Raw genomic sequence first — 18,491 nt, 5'->3', positions numbered from 1 at the left:
AGAAGCACGCATAAAAACATAATTTAATTTTTTTTTCAGGATGCTACTTAGAAATGACATCAAAAGAAATTTGAGCTCATAATAATTTGCATCAAAATGGTCAGATTCTTCTAACTCTAAATAGGTTGATTCTTTGGGTTTTCGTGTAGCCTAACTTTTACTTTCAGGGAAAAAAAAACTCTTGTTTCTTTCTTTCTTGACTAGAACTTCCTCCTAATCACCAATCTCACCTGAGAATAACTTTTCATAACTCCTAAGAAAATACTAATACTAATACACATGATAACATATCTCTAGCTAGCTTAGCTACGTACCAATTGCAAACCTTTATAATAAAACTGAAGTATCATCATACTTCAAAGTCGTGGAATCCAATGTATATATTCAAGAACAAAAAGTAATATACATAAATATATAATGTAGACAAATAGAATAATGAAAAAAAGAGAGAGGAAATAGTAAATTTGATAAGATGAATATATACGGACTGCAACAAGTAGAAAAAAAGTAATAATGATGGAAAAAGATAAAACATCACGCAAAACCTTAAAAGAAAGTCTTCTGGTTGTCGTGTGTTGCTCTCTCCTCAAATAGTTTTAGTTTTTGCCAATGTTTTCACGTCAAATCTTTTTTTTTTGTTATTTTTATATTTTTATTTAACCCCCAAGTCTTGTTTCATCTCTCTAGCTCCTTCGTATCATACTATATTAGTACTACGAGCACCCACCTCTCTCTTTCACCTAACCATCTCTCTCTCTCTCTCTCCACCATTCTCTATCTATCTCTCAGCTTTCGCTTTCTATCTCCTAGAAAACAATGTCAGTCAACCATTACTCCACAGACCACCACCACACTCTCTTGTGGCAGCAGCAACACCACACCACCGACGCATCGGAGACAGCAACAACCACCGCCGCGTGGCTCAACGATGACCTAAAAGAGTCACTCTTTGAAAAGTCTCTCACGCCAAGCGACGTGGGCAAACTCAACCGCCTCGTCATACCGAAACAGCACGCTGAGAAATACTTCCCTCTCAATGCCGTCGCTGACAATTCATCTTCGTCGGAGAAAGGGATGCTTCTGAGCTTCGAAGACGAGACAGGCAAGTCCTGGAGGTTCAGATACTCTTACTGGAACAGCAGTCAGAGCTACGTCTTGACTAAAGGATGGAGCAGATTCGTCAAAGACAAACAGCTCGATCCAGGCGACGTCGTTTTCTTCCAACGACACCGTTCTGATTTACGCAGACTCTTCATTGGCTGGCGCAGACGTGGCCAAGGCTCCTCCTCCGCCGTCAATACGAGCTCTATGGCAGCTCCTTCTTATCGTCAAATCCACCACTCCTCTACTAATTACTCTAATCCTCCTTCTCACTCTGAGTATTCCCACTACGGTAATTCTCTTTTTTTAACCAGTTTACTTTTTCTCCTTATTTTTTTTGTTAACTATTCTATAAAGAAAATTACTCTCAAATTCTTGTTTCTCAATTTGTTTTGTTTACATTAATCGTGTTCAAGAATGCTGTCGGGGGGATTAAAACATAACACTACACCAAAATATACATTTTTTTTCCTTGCTAGCTAACAATGCACAATAATTATTTTTAGGTCCTTAAATTACTACTATAAGTTTACGTAATTAACTACCTGAGATAAGTGACATTCCATTATTATTATACAGCTAATAATTTCTAAACTAATAACGAAGACCTCGATTACTTGACTTCACCCAAGTTGTAACTTAATATAATTACCTATACACGCGCATGTAAGAGCGCGTGGAGAAGACCGTCCAATCCCCTGGGACAAACGTGCTTTTTGTTCAGTTGTGTATACTTCTTTTGTGTGTTTTGTTTCCATCCGATTTTTTTTTTATTTTTATTTTAAAAAGAAGCGCACGTGTCGGTGATTACAGGAGCCGCCGTAGCAACAGCGGGGGAGACTCACTCCACACCTTCGTCTTCCGTCGTCGCGGGGAGCTCAAGGACGTTGAGGCTATTTGGCGTGAATTTGGAGTGTCAAATGGATGATAACGACGGAGATGATTCTGCTGCCGCCGCCGCCGCCGCAGTTGAATCTCCCGACGGTTACTACGGCCAAAACATGTATTATTACTACCCTCATCCTCATAACATGGTAATTTTATCTACTTTTTTCTTACCCCTATATAACATAACATGATTCATTTTAGGTTAGATAGAGTTACGTACATTACATCATCATGTACTATATGCTATAGTATTTATTATAATGATTTTTAAAATGTAGATAAACAGATGGGATGACGCTGTTTCTCGAGACGAGACAGTTGAAATTATAACTTAAAATAAACAGAGATTGGGTGATTAGGAGAAGATTATTATAAAGTAATATATAATGAAAGAGGAATCAGGGAATCTGTTAAGACTTAAGAGAGAGAGAGAGAGAGAGAGTAGCTAGACTTTTATGAGCAGTGGCACATGGCCACTTTGTTTAGTGACTTTGATTTTGTCTTTTTGATTTGTCTGAGAGCCCACTTTCATTTAATTTAACTATAGTACTTGGACAATTAGTAGTATAGTTTAATTCTAATCCAATAATAATTACTATAAAGTATATGTATATATGTTGTTGGTCTCCGAATCACACTGTTGCTTTTACTGGCGCCGAAATGTTATATTTGAACAAAGAGCATGAATAAGGAAATGTGTACGAAAGAAACTGATGGTTTTTGTATATGTGGATGTTACATTACATTAACATAGAGAGTGTTTTATAATAAAAACAGAATATAGCTTTCACGGGGGAACGATGAAGAAGGAAGCTGCTATGCTAGAGATAGAGAGGACGAGGCCGATGATATGATGATAAGATGATAGAGAGAGATCCCAAAGAAACAAGTGACAAACATTTTCTGAATTGACTTTAGAGCTTTCCTTTTTCTCTATGGGACCAGAGACTTTGTAGCCACAGCGGCCAATTTTTCTGGACAAACAAAAAATTTGTATGCAAATTTTAATAAATATCTCAATTAGCACTTCCGCACTGTATGTAACTAATCTGGAAATGGAAAAAAGAAATATGTAAATATCGCTGAATTTGAGGCACATAAGTCTTTTTTTGTTTTTTTCACATTCTATACGTCCAAAAAGTCAGAGAAGAAGAGCAAATTTCTTCTTCCACTGATGATGATGATGTATTCACATACATGCATTATGCATAGTTTGTACTTGTGAAGTCATGATGAATCTTTCGTTTTTATTTTTGGGTGAAAGAAAGATGAAATTGGAAATTGTTGAGATTATTATAGAAACAAGAAAAAAGTAGGGCCAATCATCAAATGATGTTTATTGTTGTGGAGTTTACTATATAGCTTTTTTACCCCTTTTTCTTTTTTTTTTAATTTACTCTAGCTTCTTTTTTTTTTCTTTTGATATTGGTGGAAACAATGGCAATTGTAAAACTATTGCAGTTTTGGGAGAGAAACCCAAAAAAATGTAAGGCATGGTTTCAATACAAATCAGATCAATCAAGTCACAAGTATCTAATGTAATTTTTATTTATCTCTGAAGACTTGGGGGAGGGAGTCTACAAATTTTGACAAAAAGTAGAAAGAGAGATAGAGACTTTTCTTAGGAGAGAGTCCTACAAGAACCTGTTTCTTTTTCTTTCATGTACTAAGGTCAGATGAACAGTGAATCCTCTGTTGAAAGCGATTGTCTGTTCATGTACTGCTTCTTTTAGTGCTCTTCAACATTTTATCATATAAATGAAAATTCAATCATTGGATCAGTTATCCACCTCCCATGTGCTTCCAAAAAGAGATTGTGTTTTGATCCAATGATGTCTTTAACACATACATTGTTTCTTCTTCATTTTATGTATAACCTTTAAACATTTGGTTTTACAGCCATTATCCCTTGGCTTTTACCAGCTTTTCAGATATAGCTCTCCTACTACTACTGCACTTAATCCACTTACATACACCTAAACCAACCTAAAACCAATGAACTGTTCGAGAGAATCCTTTACTCAAAACACATAATTCTCCATGCTCAACAAGTCTGCTGAATCCTCTACTCACTCTAATTGTCGACTCTAGCTAACTTTCTAATCAACTGTTAGTTTTGCGGACCGGGTGATACACATAGGTTTAACTCTTTTATGTCGCTCTATAGAAAAGAGATTCTTGACTCATAAGGGACTATTTCGATGATATCGAATGGCTGCTTTAGGTTAGGAGAATCCATTCCTCAGAATCTATTGGTAGTGAGATGGCTATAGCTTGGCTATGACTTATGAGTCATAGAAAAGCAAAATTTCATTCTGCAATCATTTACGGGGATGCTTTGTCAAAAAGAAGCTGTCCAAACTATCTGCGTAAGGCACCAAAGTAGTAAAGCTATATCTTGATTGGACAGAAAGTTTGCATAACAGGGATGGAAACAATACAACCTTATCATGACCAGTCACTACCTACAAATGTTCGGGTTATATGCGCACATGTTCCAGTTTTGAGTGCAGTAGCAAGTGCTAATCTTCAAGGCAGGCGCATTTTTTGACTTGACAGCATTGGTTGATAATCAACAGGTAATGCAAAATGTGTTTTTCAGCTACTTTTGTTTCAATCTTACTTAGCCACAGGTGATTTTTTAAGGGCCCATGAAGATTCAGAAAATATACTTACTTGTTGACTTGAAGCTAACTGATCTCCGCTCAATGGTTCAGTGGCTCTGCAAGTGGGAGAGGGACCCTCAGCCATGTGCCATTACCACTAGTCTTTGAAGCTTTTAGCTATAGTTAAGATGCTCAGTGGTCTCCTTCCTGCATTAAGGGTTTGTCCTGCAATAAAGTCTTGATCATAACAAGACCTAAAGTACAGTTCTGAATCGACTGCTCAACTTTTCCCCTGAAATATATCTGATATCTATGCTTTTTTAACAACTTCTAGGGGCCAGCCAACTTTTTTGCAACACCATTATGAAAGACTGTTGCAGATAGAATAGATAAAAATCCACTAGCAATGCTTTTAATATGGGAAGAAAGGTATAGAGAATACCAAGAAAAATTGAAAGTTTATACTAAAAAAACAGGAGACATCTATAACACAGAGTTGCTTACTATTGTTTCAGCAGGTTCAAACACTTAGAAGAGTCCTTCTGCAATATAAAGTAGCCCTGCAATGAGCTAGCTTGTGCTCAGTAACATTCCTGGACTAATGAAACCCATCACAATTATCATCAGGTTTATCACAAGGCTTATATCTATGAAGAACATGCGTAGAGCTAAATGTTGTTGTTTCCTAGGCAATTCTTCACAAATAGGCTACTTTGTGCATTAAAGACTATGTAGTTGATAAATATCTTTGGATTGTTGTGGTACAACATCAAAGAACCCACAATCTAGCTACATACATACTCGCAGTCACATAAAAAATCCTGCTTTTGGAGCTAACTAAAGGTCAGGTAGTTTTTTTAGACTTGTCAGCTTCATCTGCAGGGGCTTCAGACTCTTCTTTATTCTGCATAACTTGCTGCAAGCCTTCATGGTAACCTTTAATAAAGCTTGCAAGAGCATCTTTATAATGCGAAGCTCGTGTCATGTACAAGCGATGTAAAGCAGGCCTTAGAGTCTCCATGCCACCTCTTGCAGCTACCGCTGTATAAAAGTGTTACAGAAAAAGAATGAACAACAAGCAATAGTTAATAAACGATTAGGCAAAAAATTATACATGAAGTCCATAAACGAATTGTAATCAATAACAAAACTCTTGTGACACATGAGGAGAAGTATTCCACTTCTCAATATTTGTAATTTGCAAGCCAGATTACAATTTGGAATGACCGCTATTACCAAATTCGATCATTTTCTTTTGAATATAAGTCAGATACAATTAAGATAGGCAATAGCAGAAGAGCAGTTCTTACCAAGATCTTCCAAAACAGAGGGCTCATTCTCTGTCTCCTTCACTTGTTTTTTAGGTTCAGCGTCCCCTTGCTTCTTGTAATCATTTGGACGAAGTTCAGGACCTATATCTCGCACCCAGCTTGCAGCATAAAGCCTTGAAGCTTCCTTCAACACCTAATGACAAACATAAATAGTTCACACAGAGTGGTTTAACATCAGATAAATTTCATACAGAGGAGAAAGCACTAATTAATGAAAACGGTATTGAGAAGTATTCATATTGGAACCACAGACATTTTCTACCCATGACACGCACACGCACACTAATCAAAGAATCTAATATAAGAAAGGACGAATCTTTTTGCTCAAACAAGAGAAATCACACATTTGTTATCTTAGTTTCCACAATATACACAATGAAATCAAACACTGGTAACTATGGGTCTAATTGAAGGATTAATTTACTCTAAATCAGTGAGTAAACCACAATGAGCGCGAGAAGATTTAAAGCACAACAAAATGCGAACTTTGCTATCCTTGAGAGACAATTTTGAAATACCCAGATCCTATAACTACCGGAAAATTCAAAGGGAAAGAGGAAGGAAGCTCACGAGAAATCGCTCATGCCAAGTCAATTTGCGGCGTTTAACGACGTGAGGAGGATCAGGAAGTGATGAAGGTAAGACGATTTCTTTGAGATCGTAACGGATGTAATCGGAGACCTTACGATACACAACCTTCAGCTTCATCTTTCACTTTTTTTCTTTTCCCCCGGCGAAAAAGACACAGTCGCCTATCGCAAGTACTCAGCTTCTTGAGTTTACCGTCGCCGGTTTGTCTATTCGAGACGGACTTATATCGGTTTTGTTTGGTTTAGGATTCGGTTCACTTTGATCCTGATTAACTTTATTCTCGGTTTAGGAATCTTTTTTTTTAAAGCAACAAAGTAAACCGAACGATCGGCCAGTTCTATCTAAAAGGGTATATATAGGCACATAACTTGGAACACGCAGTACATACACACAATATAGATCGTAACATCAAACCCTACCATTTTGTTAAATATCGTTACTACCTATTAATTAAGTTGATAAGATTCACTTTCAAAGAGCATATTTTAGTTTTGAGTACGATATATATTTTGCTCAAATCATTGTCTCTACCAAATGAATGAGTACCAAACTAACATAATTATATATTTGTAGCCAATTATTATGATATCCCTATAATGAAATGTATTACACCATGTATTATACACGTACACTTGACACTTAGAATAAAAAGGTGTAGCTACTAGCTAGCAGCTTGATCACACGTTCGACAAACAAACGATTTCACAAAACTGTGACAAGGACATCGATAGCCATAAGATGTCGACGTTCATTTTTTCTAACTTGGTAACTATTATTTAGTTATGTTCTCTCACGCGTAGTTTATACTACAACTTCCAATTTAATATGTAAAAAATGCCAAATTTATAAACTTAAACAGAAATCTAGCGTAAGAAAACGTAAATAGGATTCTCAAGATTTGTAATGCACATATAATGTTTTTTTATACATTATATGTGCATTGCCAAATTATGTTGTCAACGTAGAAAATTTAGTAAAAAACATTACCAATCTATGTGATGGTGGTAGTAACAATAATTTGTGAGCATTAGTTAGACGTGACGTCGTCGCTAATCACAATCCGGAAGATGTGAAGAGTGAAGACGAACGTTGGGTCAAGGAAGCTTCCACCATGATATCAAAATTAAGTAATGTTTTTGTCTTTATTTGTTTTCGAATATGATTTTTAAATATAATTTAAGAAAAACAACGAATCTATATTATATAGTCATAGCCTTGCTTTGAGACGTCTCTCGTTAACAGAAAAAAGAAGAAGACTTGTTCAAAGAGATAAAGAAGAGATCACACACAACATGGATCAACTCTTTTCTCTCTGCTCATTCCCCTACCTCTTCAAGATCAAGAAACATGTCTACGTCAGCCTCTTTCTACTTAGCCTTTTCATATTCTCGAGCGTCGTCGTCGTCGACGTCTTGCCTTTTCTTCGTCTCGGGTTCTTGTCGTCGTCGTCGTCACAAACCCTGACGAAGGAGTGCGATTACTCTAATGGAAGATGGGTTCGTCGAACAACGTCGTCATCATCTGCTAATGGATTATTATACGGAGAAGAGTGTCGCTTTCTTGATTCTGGTTTTCGTTGTCGCAAGAATGGAAGAAAAGATTCTGGTTACCTCCAGTGGCGATGGCAACCACACGGCTGCAATCTTCCACGGTATGTTACATTGTTGTGTCAGTCACGTCATTAGCCTACTTTTTTTCTTATAAACTAGAATATGCAGTATTTCTTGCTTAGACCTTAAGTTAGATTGATTCCATATATTGCAAAGGCGTTGGAGTTGCAACAGCCAACAAGTTTAGTAAACAGTAAAGAGAATAGGGTTTGATTCACTTTCTTCTGACAAAAGAAAGAAAGCTTTCCTCTCGTTTACCTAGCTCTCAGTTCGCAATTGATTTTTGTTTCTTTTGTAGTAGAGTCAAAGATTCATTACAAAAAGAAACATATGTGACAAATTTAATGATCATTGTTTTTGTGTGTGGGCTATTGAATGATATTAGATTTAACGCAAGTGACTTTCTGGAGAGGAGTAGGAATGGGAGGATTGTGTTCGTCGGAGATTCCATCGGAAGAAACCAGTGGGAATCTCTTATGTGCATGCTCTCACAAGCGATACCTAATAAATCTGAAATCTACGAAGAAAATGGGAACCCCATTACCAAACACAAGGGATTCCTGTCGATGCGATTCCCTCGACAAAACCTCACTGTTGAGTATCACAGAACACCGTTTCTTGTCGTGATTGGCCGGCCACCGGATAAATCGCCGAAAGAGATCAAAACCACAGTGAGAGTAGACGAATTCAACTGGCAATCAAAAAGATGGGTTGGGGCAGATGTTCTGGTTTTCAACACAGGGCACTGGTGGAACGAAGAGAAAACTGTGTTGACGTATGAAAAATCCCGCAGCTCTTATATGATCAGATTTCTGATATTTCTCCTCCTTTAACTGGATTTGTGCTTTCTTTTGTGTGTGCAGAGGATGCTATTTTGAGGAGGGAAGGAAAGTGAACAAGACAATGGGAGTAATGGAGGCATTTGGGAAGTCTTTGAAGACATGGAAGTCATGGGTCTTAAAGAGACTTGATCCACACAAGAGTCATGTCTTCTTCAGAAGTTACTCTCCCGTGCACTATAGGTCAGGCTATATGATCAAACAAAAGTTGTTATATTATGGTATTTAAAGACCAGGGTTTTTAAAGTAAAGAATCCTTGGTGGTTGCAGAAATGGGACATGGAATTTGGGTGGTCTATGTGATGCAGAGATGGAGCCTGAGACTGATAAAAGAAAGATGGAACCTGATGCGAGCCACAATGAATATATCTATAGAGTAATTGAAGACATGAGATATCGACATAGTAAGGTTAAATTTCTGAACATTTCATATCTGACAGAGTTCAGGAAAGATGGCCATCCTTCTCGGTATCGAGAGAAAGGCACTCCTGTTGATGCTCCTCAAGACTGTAGCCACTGGTGCCTACCCGGTGTACCTGACACATGGAATGAGATCCTCTATGCACAACTATTGTCAATGAACTATAGAACAAAGTGAATTTTTGAGGTATAGGCTGATTCTTTTGTTTCTTCATCTAGTCATGATTCTGTTTCATCTACGCCTTCTTCAGGCTCCGTTTCATTTGTTTGCATTTGTTTGACCTTCTCAAGCTGTCTCAACAGGTTCAACCTTTCAGCTCCATAGGTCGAAGGTATCTGAATAAAACATATTTTTATTAAGTTGAATGGAAGAGATGGAAGAATGTACAGAAGCAAATACACAAAAAGTATTACCAAGCCTGGCACATATCTCTGTATCGCAGCAAGCATAGCCGCGTGACCAACTGCTGTGACCTGTTAGACATAAGCATAAACATTGGATTAGTTCATAGACTCAGACATATTGTAAATGTTAATGGTAAATGTAACTGATTGGTTTTATAGGGTTTTGAACAAAAAGAAACCATCAACATAGATCAGTATAACGTTGTGGTGAACAGAAACAACTTTTATGAGGATGAACAACCATGCGAATAGAGATATGATATTGGGAAATTTGATAAGGTTAATTTTTACTCACAGGAAGAAGCATGAGAACACCAATGGGAACAACTGATGCTAAGTCAGTCATGGTTCTGCGCAGGGCTTTCTTTTCTTTCTCTGTTAATTCATCTCCTACCACAGATCTCCTAAGGAGCTCCACAGCAGCAGCTGAATCAAACGCAAGGAGCTGAGTACCTTGCCACACGTCCTGTCAGAATATCCCGGTGAAGTGCAGTGTTAGTAAGTAAGTCATGAATATCGAAGGAACAAGGCTGATTAGAAAAGGCTTATTTTCTCAAGGCTAAACATATGCCATAAGGCTTGGAATGACATTCATACCGTACTGGTTTCTTTAAGTTGGTCAAGAGTTTTCTCAATGACATTTTCTTTCTTTGAGTTCTGTACCAACTGCACACCTTTCATACTACTGCTTGATTTAGGAGGATCTTCAGAGGTTGTTCCCTGCAGAAGAAAGAGATAAGAGCTTGTACTCGTGAAACATAGAAAAGGAGAAAAATATTACAACTAACTTAGAGAGTTCATCATCTGAGACATACATGCAAATAACTAAAACCATGAAAAATATAAGAGAGCACAATTATCATTGCACTAATTCATCCATGAACTTGATGGCAATATGACTGAAATAGGGAAAAAGGAGTAAATCAAACCACCGTTTTAACGATAGGATCAGATCTCACAAGACCATAGGCAACCTCCGTTTATAAGTTAATCCAGACATGAATACATGATTCATTCACTTTCCTTTTAGTTATATGTACTTGTTTAAAAATTGAGCAAATACTGAAACTGACGTTTTCACTTCAAATATTTTACTCTTATGTGTAATAACAAACTAAACATCTTGCAGCAGCGTCTGTTTTTTCTATGTTTGAAATAATTACTAACCTCTTCATTTACCGATTCATCTGTACTTCCTTGGACACGCTTCTCCAGCTCTATTAGTTCATTCCTTAGAAGTTCGAACCGATAGATCTCATTGGGTTTGGAATCCACACGATCTACATTTTCTTTGGATTTCTCAAAATAGTTATCTGCCTGCATATTGTAAAAAATATTGAAACGTTTGAATTAAACATGACATCTCTTCACTGAGTGAAAACAAATTAGAAATACCTAGTAAGTGACTAAAAAACAACAGAATACTAAGCAGAAACATCCCCAACAATCTAAGATCAGAGACACGCTTATCAAAAAGAAAGATAAAATGAAGCATACCAATGACTCGGGGCTAGGCTTCCTTCTTGGACTGCGCTCAAAGAACCCCCAGAATCCACGATCCTTACTAATAGCCAAACAAACAAATAAGTTTCCACAGCCAGAGGATAACAAAGAGGAACTACAATTATATCCAAAAACACAGAAGAAAGTATTAACTAACAGAACAAGCAATATACCTTGTGTCTTGATCTACAGAATTTGTTGAATTCTTTGAGTTTTTTGCTTTTGGATACTGGCTTTCTTCCTCAGAATACTCCTGAGACTCACTATCACCACCATCCTGTATGAACCATATGAGGTTTTAGTCTTTCACACACGTTTAAGGAAACCAAATGCATTGTGCAATTCTTTGATTCTCATATTGTAAGCACCCATTGAGGATAGGGGTATGCTGTGGACAGTACCAAACTAAGCGTGAACACTAAGATATACGTATCAAAGGAAAAATCCGTAAGAACAACTGAAAACCTCTTGCAGGGAAGCTGCTTTGGCTCTGAAAGACGCCTCTAAAAATTCAGCCTCTTTCTTAAGCTTCCTTATTTTTTCTAGGTCAGAGCATGCGGCTTTTATTTGTTCCTTTCCAGAAGATGAGCTTGATGCATGCAACTTCTGTAACAAGCTCTCCAGTCTCACGAGAGCTTCATCTACACTCTCCAGAGCCTGAGAAATAAATGTTGTTAGTATCTATAGATCATCTGATAGTCAACGGAGTTCTTAGCCAAAAACCTGGCTTAAACAGTGTTCGGTCGAGTGAATATGTTTTGACGACTAACTCATTAATTACAAACCTTATCGAATGAGCTTGACCCTCTAACAGTCGACGGTGCATTCATGTCAATAAAACCCGCTTCTGTTATTGCCAAACTGCATCGCACATTATCCAATCACACACAGCCAAATTACTTGATTGTTATCTAAAAAGGTATGCTCCATAACATATGATGCAAAAATCGAAGTGGACAGAGATAGATATGTACGGCATTCCACGGATGGATACACAAAGCTTCTTTCTACACAATTTATCACTCTTCATTATATTACCTTGATATTCCCAGTTCCTCCTTGCACTGGATTAACTTGTTGTGCCTAAAACATTGAGAATGAAAATCAATATGATCGCCAATTACTTCTTCTTTTTAGTCAATTTACCATATAAACATGTTATATATACCCCTTGGATAAGAATTTAGCTGCCTTCACATTAGAAGGATTCTCAGGCCATTTGCTGTACTTAATAAAGCTCTGTAGCCAATAAGAGCAAACATTCAATATCTGGGGAAGAGCATCATAATTAGGTGGCCCTTGTGGTTTGCTTTTATGCCCATGTGAATGTTCGGCAGGCTGGGAGTCCTTTCTAGTTGGATAGAAGGGAATCCAATCTAGTTCTTCACAGACAACCTACGCTATAAAGTTCCATAATAAGATTTCAAAATGGTTAAAAGAAATTTTCACAAGTGATGGTAAGACTTAAGCCTACCTCTACATACAGCTGGTAAGAACTGATGGCTGAAAGCTGAGGATATTGTAGGAGACTTCCTCCAATGAAGTGCCTGAATAAAGAAGATAGCAAGTTTAAGTGATAGGGTGTACGAATGAGTATGGAAAGCAAGCAGAAGAAAATCAATGAGTCACCTAACAAGGTCTTCCACAGGATTCTCCAGGGAATTAAAACCGTTTGCAGCTAAAAAAGACTGGGTGCTCCTGCCTAAGGCAATGAAGAATCCAAAAATAGCTAAATCTCTTTCCAAGACCTGCAAGGCATCACCAATATTTGTTTCGGCTATGTTCTTATATTCAAAGCTGAACTTATGAGACAAAGGTACAGCAAATGACATTCCAACAAATCAGTATAGAATTGGCTGTCCCTAATAAATGCAGACAACCAATTACGTTCCCTTGAACATAATTCTTTTTAGTCCAAAAGAAATATAAGAACATAATTCTTTATTATTTTCAGATAAAAAAAAACAAGCTCATCTCCATACTGCTTAGAGATTCTAAAAGCTGCTATATGTTTTTGCAGTCTATTCATTACCTCTATACTTTCAGACGTTGTTAACCTAGACCATATTTTCTCCCGATCAATAGCCCTCAGCAGTTGGTTTTGTATAAGATCAACCCAGAAGATAACCTCATCTGTACCGCAGTCACTTTTCACCCTGCATGCCGCTGCCCGAGGTCCAAAATGAACAAGAAATTCTCTGCGTAGACCGAGGCTTTTCATAGAATGATAGGCCTGAGGGAGTGGAACAAAGTCAACAAATTTGTCCATCAATCTCCCTGTAGTATCTGGAATCATAGAAAAGAAGGGCGGGCATGAAAGTTTTGTTGGGCCAAGTTTTGTGACTGCTGCGATGCAATTCAGGACAAGCATGAGAAGTGACACCTCAATCTCTTTGCTTGCAGCTGAGGTCTTGCCTTTGAGATAGCTGAAAAAAACCATAAAGCATCATCACTTTCCAAAAACCTCACAGTCAAACGAGTGATTACAGAATGTAGTGATACAAAGAGAGTCAAAAGAAATGACATACACAGAAGTAGCAGAAACAAATCGTTGGTCCCCCTCAAAACAATTCACAAAAGATGTCACCACCGAAGGAACTTGCTCAGACCAAAACCACTCATTCGCTTCAGGATGACTAGATGATAGTTTATCCCGCATCATACTATCAAGAGGAGCAGCTTGGCGTGATAAACTGCATGATGTGATTTTATAAATTAAGAACCATGAAGCAGCAAAATAGGACTATAATTAGACAGCAACTTTAGTTTAGAAAGATTTCAATGTTGGTGAAACGAAACTATTTCAAAGACTGTGGGCAATATATCTCAACCTCTATAATATTTTGTTGGATTCTCTTTCCAAGACAAAGAACCAAAAAATTCTACTAGATTAAGAACACAACAAAATGTTGACAATCCAGTAACGCTGCATGCCATAGTTCTCAGGCCTTAGATAAGTCATGCAGTACCTCCTTTGCATAAAGACATTAAGATCATCGTCTCTATTGTTTCCTCTTGATGAAACCTCATTTGCAGCTTGTAGTAAGCAATACACGGACGCCTGAGCATGACGAACAGAGTACTTAGTGTAAGCCAAATGCACAATGGTAAGATAACTTTTTATTCTGGCCGTGGTTTTAAATAAAGTTTTCATAATCATAGGAAACTAAAATGGTACAGACCTGATAAGAGAATGTCTTAACCCATGCATTTTTATCGACTCCCAACCAGGCTGCTGAAAACCAAGGTAATCTGGATGATGAAATCTTCTCTTTAAGTGCCAGCTCAAAAGTTCTGGCAGCATCATGTAAAGACTGAATGAGTTCACCGCAGCTGTATTCATCTTTTAAAGATCCACTGAGTTTGGCCCTCATCTCCTCAACATCATCGCTGGGTCTTGACTGGGAGTTCCCATTAACAGCCACTCCGTCCTCAGCAGATGCAAGGAGAAAAGGCTGCATAGTCCTCCGCGATTTATACCAACTCATCTTCTTGTTTCCAAACAATCTCCTATGAAGAATGCAGTTCTTACTTTCCAGAACATCATAAGTCACAAACAATCGGCTCCGGTAGTTTGATATATAATCCAATTGTACCACTCTTCTGCAGGAAATAAAGGTTCCAATGGACATCCGCGAAAGACAAGGGTTTGAAGAGCTACTACAAAGGCAAGATTAATGAAATAAGAAGGCAATAAAATCAAAAGAGTGTCGTAACAGATTGTAACTGTGCATAGAAAGCTCAGCTCAATATCTCTTAGACATAATTTATTTCATCCACTTTGTTATTTGAACCAAGAAGCGACCTAATCTCTACCATAAATTACCGCCAAGACTCGTACACAACCATTAAACTTCTCAGAGGAAGTGCAAAATACACTTGTTTTCAACACCTTCATGCTCTCTTCAAGCTCCTCTAATTCTAAATTAAGTTTAAAGTTTCGTCTTTTTCACCGGATAATCTCCGGTAAACCAGACTTTCACGGCAAAGGAGCAAAAATCAACCAAAAAGGAAACTCAACTCGGACAATTTTCATTTACACTAAAATAAAATCGAATATTCTCGAGACAAATGTGAGCTATTGGGTATACCTTGACGATACAAGACCCGGCCGATGTAGCTTAACTGCCATCTACCATGAAAGCTTCACACAAAAAGATCAGCTTCGGTAATATATTCTACAAATTTTGGTTTGAGAAGGATACGACGAGACAGGAGAAGGGAAAATGAAAAACGAAAAACGAAAAATCGCTGATGATGCTCTCAAATTGATGATGCTCAAGTTTTGGGGGAGGGAGAAGGAGATGATGACGTGGCAGGACCTGGTTCTTTATCCAGTAGACGTGGAGCTCCCAAAGTTCACTCAAACGAACGGACTTCTCCGTTTCCAATATTTATCCATTTATACTGTGCCACGTATACACCTTCTCTGCTTCTCACTGTAAGACTACCGTTTCTCACCACCTCTCATCATCGATTAAAGGCATCTGAATATTATTTATCTCTTCAATCCAAAATATTTCTTCATTTATATGACCATTCAACATTGGACCATACTAGTTTGTAATAATTCAAATCCATGATTTATATGAAAAGTTAATTCCTTATGCTTTGATTGCACGCAATTTGGTGACTGGTGAGCGAATGATTAAGAGAAGAGCAAGTTAGAAAGCCTAATAATATCGAAGCTTGCTCATCATATCACAAGTAGAATCCAAAAACACTAGAAGAAGTATCCATTATATTGCTATTTCCGATTCTGTTAGTCGCTTTTAGATGTATCAGTCGTTGGAACAGCTACTACCGCTGGCTCAGGCGGTCCTCTAGCTATTGGAAAGCCGCCACCACCAAGAATTTGCTTCGGCTTTGCGTAGTCAACGAATATCACACGGCCGTTTAATTGCTGAAAGAAACTCTTCTTATGTTTTTGTTACCAAGAGAACTAGTTTTTGCAAGTGGAAAGCATTATAAGACATACACCATTATCGTTTTACCTGTCCGTTGAACTCCATCAAAGCTTTCTGAGCTTCATCACTCGAAGCAAAGGTCACAAAGCCGAAACCTTTGGATCTGTCGGAGACTCTATCCATTACTATTTGTGCTGTGACAGAAACAGAGAACATCTCAAACACTCACAGATACAAAAACGCAGCTAAAGTACGGGATCGATATTCATCTGATCCGAACAATGATGTATATTGTATAGTATATATATATATTACCTTCAACAACTTGACCACATTTGGAAAATGCCTCAGATAATCCTTGCTCTGTGGTGTAAAACGATAAACCTGGAAACAGGTTTTATATAGTTCAGAGTTAAACATTATTGGAGATTGTAATTTCACAATCAAAATACAAGAAAGAGCCACAAAGTTCAGAAAGTAGTAAACATCAGGTCCAAACCGTACTCAGATTTGCTACAAACCAGCGAGGCTCGAAACCAAAATGTGAACACAAGAAACATCACAGTACACAAGAGAGGCTTTTAAGACTTATAACACCATTAGTAAGACTCTTATACAAAACAAGTAAGTTTCTAGAGCGACGGCGCCAGTAAATCTTAAACCTCCAATAGTCCAATTTCTAGAACCTACAAATCAACTTTGATTTTGGATTGTGCTGATCAAACCGCAACATAAATATAAGTATTACCGCCAACAAAGAGCTTGGACGCAACTCCACGGCGTTGAGTGAAGAAACACGAGGCGGAGGAGTTAATTAAGCCGGCGGATTTCAGGTGCCGGCCACCGATCCTTGCGAGCGCCGCCATTGAACTTGATGTCACGAGAGGACTGTTGGAATGATCACGAATAAACACGTTGTGCATTATGGGCCTGGCCCGGTCCATATTGGAGAAGGAAAAGGATTGTTATATTATTTGAAATAATTTATTTAATTTATTTTTTGATGGTTGACTTTGTTTGTTGACTTTACCAACCTAACGAACAAATCTTCAATTAACTTCCATTAATTTTCAATCTTTCCAAAGATCAATACAAAACACAGTATAGAGAGTCGCCAAGATCACAGAAATACAAAATATAAGCTTCTTCCATATAATAAACATTCCACAAAAAGTTAAACCCTTCGCACAATGTTTATTCTTTCACCCAGAGAATCTGCATTGTCGAGTCAGGGTCGTTTAAGAGAGACACCGGAGATGACGATAAGGATGGCTAAAAACGTGACAGAGGCAAAAGCAGAGACGACAGCTCCGCTCGTTTTCTGACAGAAATCTCCAAATTGTTGGCATATTGGAAGCCAGTTTGTGTTCGTATTCCCATTGTGTGCCAAATACACTATAGCCGCCGCTGCAGAAGCAGCAGCTGTGTCCAGAGCCAGAGCCGCCTGTACACATCAACAAGAAAACAAAGAGTTATTGAATATTTTTGTAATTATTGCGTCAAGAGTTTGAGAACTGAGGAAGATGAGTACAGTGTCAAGAACAAGCAAAAGGAGTCTTGGAGCGACGGCTAGAGGACGAACAATCGTGACGACTGAGAAGGGAAGAGACAGGACAAGGTAAGCTGCGACTATTGCAATGGCAATCACAAAGAATCTGAACATAGAGAGGATAGAAAGTTAGATAACTTAGTACACAAGGGTCAAGGGATGAAGGGAGAAGGAGAGAACAGTATGTATCATACTGGAAAGTTGGAAGATCATCGTAGCTAGCTTCGAACTGTAAAAACTGAGTGAAGAAAGGGAGAGTCTCATCACTAGTCCCCATCGTGGCTGCAGCAACTAAGGCAGCTACAATGGCAGCTAAACGGAGAAGGAAATCGAAAATGGAGAGACCTCTCTTGTAACCTCCTGAGCCTGTGTGGTCTCTGGCTAAACCTAGCAGAGGAGCTTTGCCTTTGATGGCTGAGCTCGACTCTGCAGGGACATCAACGGCTATCGAGTCACTCTTCATCTTTTCTCTTTTTGACTTTTGAAAAAAATCTTCTTCAAGGATTTGTTTTGGGGGAATGGTATTGGATGGATGCTCTTGCTCTTGTGTAAGTGATGGAACTAGAGTTAGGGTTTTTATAGGGTTTAGGTTTTGGTGGTGGACTTTGTTAATAGTATCAAATTATCAATGGAGTAGAGAAAGAGTAGTTGTTGTTTTGTTTTTCCCCCAAGTTGTGGAGTTGGCAACAAAATTATACAAGTCAACAAGTAATTAAAAAATTAATAATAATTGGATCAGCA

At 38.0% G+C, this 18,491-nt stretch overlaps 6 protein-coding genes across 7 annotated transcripts; 2 read left to right on the top strand and 4 right to left on the bottom strand.

Moving 5' to 3' along the window:
* The first annotated feature begins 735 nt into the window (after nucleotides 1-735).
* On the top strand, nucleotides 736-3,015 carry LOC17883684 (B3 domain-containing protein At5g06250). Its single transcript, XM_006288369.2, has 3 exons — nucleotides 736-1,393; nucleotides 1,915-2,135; nucleotides 2,767-3,015. The coding sequence occupies exons 1-3, from the start codon at nucleotides 817-819 to the stop codon at nucleotides 2,791-2,793; spliced, it is 825 nt and encodes a 274-aa protein (XP_006288431.1). The 5' UTR covers nucleotides 736-816; the 3' UTR covers nucleotides 2,794-3,015.
* Nucleotides 3,016-5,288: 2,273 nt separating this feature from the next.
* LOC17881089 lies at nucleotides 5,289-6,714 on the bottom strand. The gene is made up of 3 exons (XM_006288749.2): nucleotides 6,497-6,714; nucleotides 5,906-6,059; nucleotides 5,289-5,636 (listed from the first exon to the last, which is right to left on the bottom strand). Exons 1-3 carry the CDS (start codon nucleotides 6,632-6,634, stop codon nucleotides 5,440-5,442), a joined length of 489 nt encoding a protein of 162 aa, XP_006288811.1. The 5' UTR covers nucleotides 6,635-6,714; the 3' UTR covers nucleotides 5,289-5,439.
* A 1,092-nt stretch (nucleotides 6,715-7,806) lies between these two features.
* Nucleotides 7,807-9,589, top strand: LOC17882918 (protein trichome birefringence-like 9). The gene is made up of 4 exons (XM_006289771.2): nucleotides 7,807-8,168; nucleotides 8,513-8,902; nucleotides 8,991-9,149; nucleotides 9,237-9,589. The coding sequence occupies exons 1-4, from the start codon at nucleotides 7,810-7,812 to the stop codon at nucleotides 9,562-9,564; spliced, it is 1,236 nt and encodes a 411-aa protein (XP_006289833.2). The 5' UTR covers nucleotides 7,807-7,809; the 3' UTR covers nucleotides 9,565-9,589.
* Nucleotides 9,585-15,796, bottom strand: LOC17883680. 2 transcript variants are annotated; one of them, XM_023780205.1, is made up of 18 exons: nucleotides 15,386-15,796; nucleotides 14,477-14,954; nucleotides 14,264-14,355; nucleotides 13,823-13,987; nucleotides 13,327-13,720; nucleotides 12,924-13,042; nucleotides 12,769-12,841; nucleotides 12,463-12,689; nucleotides 12,333-12,377; nucleotides 12,080-12,155; nucleotides 11,760-11,951; nucleotides 11,468-11,571; nucleotides 11,289-11,355; nucleotides 10,959-11,108; nucleotides 10,389-10,511; nucleotides 10,087-10,257; nucleotides 9,801-9,860; nucleotides 9,585-9,722 (listed from the first exon to the last, which is right to left on the bottom strand). In XM_023780205.1, exons 1-18 carry the CDS (start codon nucleotides 15,424-15,426, stop codon nucleotides 9,606-9,608), a joined length of 2,694 nt encoding a protein of 897 aa, XP_023635973.1. In that variant the 5' UTR covers nucleotides 15,427-15,796; the 3' UTR covers nucleotides 9,585-9,605. The 2 variants fall into 2 exon arrangements, with proteins under 2 accessions (XP_023635973.1, XP_006287027.1); XM_006286965.2 differs by having other exon boundaries at nucleotides 14,477-14,951.
* A 146-nt stretch (nucleotides 15,797-15,942) lies between these two features.
* On the bottom strand, nucleotides 15,943-17,104 carry LOC17881875 (small RNA-binding protein 11, chloroplastic). The gene is made up of 4 exons (XM_006288745.2): nucleotides 16,950-17,104; nucleotides 16,517-16,585; nucleotides 16,289-16,395; nucleotides 15,943-16,197 (listed from the first exon to the last, which is right to left on the bottom strand). The coding sequence occupies exons 1-4, from the start codon at nucleotides 17,065-17,067 to the stop codon at nucleotides 16,057-16,059; spliced, it is 435 nt and encodes a 144-aa protein (XP_006288807.2). The 5' UTR covers nucleotides 17,068-17,104; the 3' UTR covers nucleotides 15,943-16,056.
* Nucleotides 17,105-17,245: 141 nt separating this feature from the next.
* On the bottom strand, nucleotides 17,246-18,274 carry LOC17883858 (casparian strip membrane protein 4). Its single transcript, XM_006289783.2, has 3 exons — nucleotides 17,945-18,274; nucleotides 17,733-17,856; nucleotides 17,246-17,645 (listed from the first exon to the last, which is right to left on the bottom strand). Exons 1-3 carry the CDS (start codon nucleotides 18,211-18,213, stop codon nucleotides 17,430-17,432), a joined length of 609 nt encoding a protein of 202 aa, XP_006289845.1. The 5' UTR covers nucleotides 18,214-18,274; the 3' UTR covers nucleotides 17,246-17,429.
* Nucleotides 18,275-18,491: the final 217 nt, after the last annotated feature.

Source organism: Capsella rubella, unplaced genomic scaffold (assembly GCF_000375325.1).
Source record: "Capsella rubella cultivar Monte Gargano unplaced genomic scaffold, Caprub1_0 scaffold_6, whole genome shotgun sequence".
Taxonomy (NCBI): Eukaryota; Viridiplantae; Streptophyta; class Magnoliopsida; order Brassicales; family Brassicaceae; genus Capsella; species Capsella rubella.
The sequence above is the reverse complement of the archived record's forward strand: the minus strand, read 5'-3'. Positions and strand labels throughout refer to the sequence as shown.

What these genes read in the sequence shown, in the direction of transcription:
- LOC17883684 (XM_006288369.2), top strand. Translation starts at nt 817, where the DNA reads ATGTCAGTCAACCATTACTCCACAGACCACCACCACACTCTCTTGTGG. An exon ending in CTCTGAGTATTCCCACTACG is followed by an intron (nt 1,394 to 1,914) that starts GTAATTCTCTTT and finishes CGGTGATTACAG; the next exon opens with GAGCCGCCGTAGCAACAGCG. An exon ending in ACCCTCATCCTCATAACATG is followed by an intron (nt 2,136 to 2,766) that starts GTAATTTTATCT and finishes TAATAAAAACAG; the next exon opens with AATATAGCTTTCACGGGGGA.
- LOC17883858 (XM_006289783.2), bottom strand. Translation starts at nt 18,213, where the DNA reads ATGAAGAGTGACTCGATAGCCGTTGATGTCCCTGCAGAGTCGAGCTCA. An exon ending in GATGATCTTCCAACTTTCCA is followed by an intron (nt 17,857 to 17,944) that starts GTATGATACATA and finishes CTCTATGTTCAG; the next exon opens with ATTCTTTGTGATTGCCATTG. An exon ending in TTTTGCTTGTTCTTGACACT is followed by an intron (nt 17,646 to 17,732) that starts GTACTCATCTTC and finishes TGATGTGTACAG; the next exon opens with GCGGCTCTGGCTCTGGACAC.
- LOC17883680 (XM_023780205.1), bottom strand. Translation starts at nt 15,426, where the DNA reads ATGGCAGTTAAGCTACATCGGCCGGGTCTTGTATCGTCAAG. An exon ending in AATGTCTTTATGCAAAGGAG is followed by an intron (nt 13,988 to 14,263) that starts GTACTGCATGAC and finishes CACATCATGCAG; the next exon opens with TTTATCACGCCAAGCTGCTC. An exon ending in TCTGTAGATCAAGACACAAG is followed by an intron (nt 11,356 to 11,467) that starts GTATATTGCTTG and finishes TTTGGCTATTAG; the next exon opens with TAAGGATCGTGGATTCTGGG.
- LOC17881089 (XM_006288749.2), bottom strand. Translation starts at nt 6,634, where the DNA reads ATGAAGCTGAAGGTTGTGTATCGTAAGGTCTCCGATTACATCCGTTAC. An exon ending in CTTGGCATGAGCGATTTCTC is followed by an intron (nt 6,060 to 6,496) that starts GTGAGCTTCCTT and finishes GTTTGTCATTAG; the next exon opens with GTGTTGAAGGAAGCTTCAAG. An exon ending in CTCTGTTTTGGAAGATCTTG is followed by an intron (nt 5,637 to 5,905) that starts GTAAGAACTGCT and finishes ACTTTTATACAG; the next exon opens with CGGTAGCTGCAAGAGGTGGC.
- LOC17881875 (XM_006288745.2), bottom strand. Translation starts at nt 17,067, where the DNA reads ATGGCGGCGCTCGCAAGGATCGGTGGCCGGCACCTGAAATCCGCCGGC. An exon ending in GTCCAAGCTCTTTGTTGGCG is followed by an intron (nt 16,586 to 16,949) that starts GTAATACTTATA and finishes ACCTGTTTCCAG; the next exon opens with GTTTATCGTTTTACACCACA. An exon ending in TGATGGAGTTCAACGGACAG is followed by an intron (nt 16,198 to 16,288) that starts GTAAAACGATAA and finishes AGTTTCTTTCAG; the next exon opens with CAATTAAACGGCCGTGTGAT.
- LOC17882918 (XM_006289771.2), top strand. Translation starts at nt 7,810, where the DNA reads ATGGATCAACTCTTTTCTCTCTGCTCATTCCCCTACCTCTTCAAGATC. An exon ending in CACGGCTGCAATCTTCCACG is followed by an intron (nt 8,169 to 8,512) that starts GTATGTTACATT and finishes GAATGATATTAG; the next exon opens with ATTTAACGCAAGTGACTTTC. An exon ending in GAAGAGAAAACTGTGTTGAC is followed by an intron (nt 8,903 to 8,990) that starts GTATGAAAAATC and finishes TTGTGTGTGCAG; the next exon opens with AGGATGCTATTTTGAGGAGG.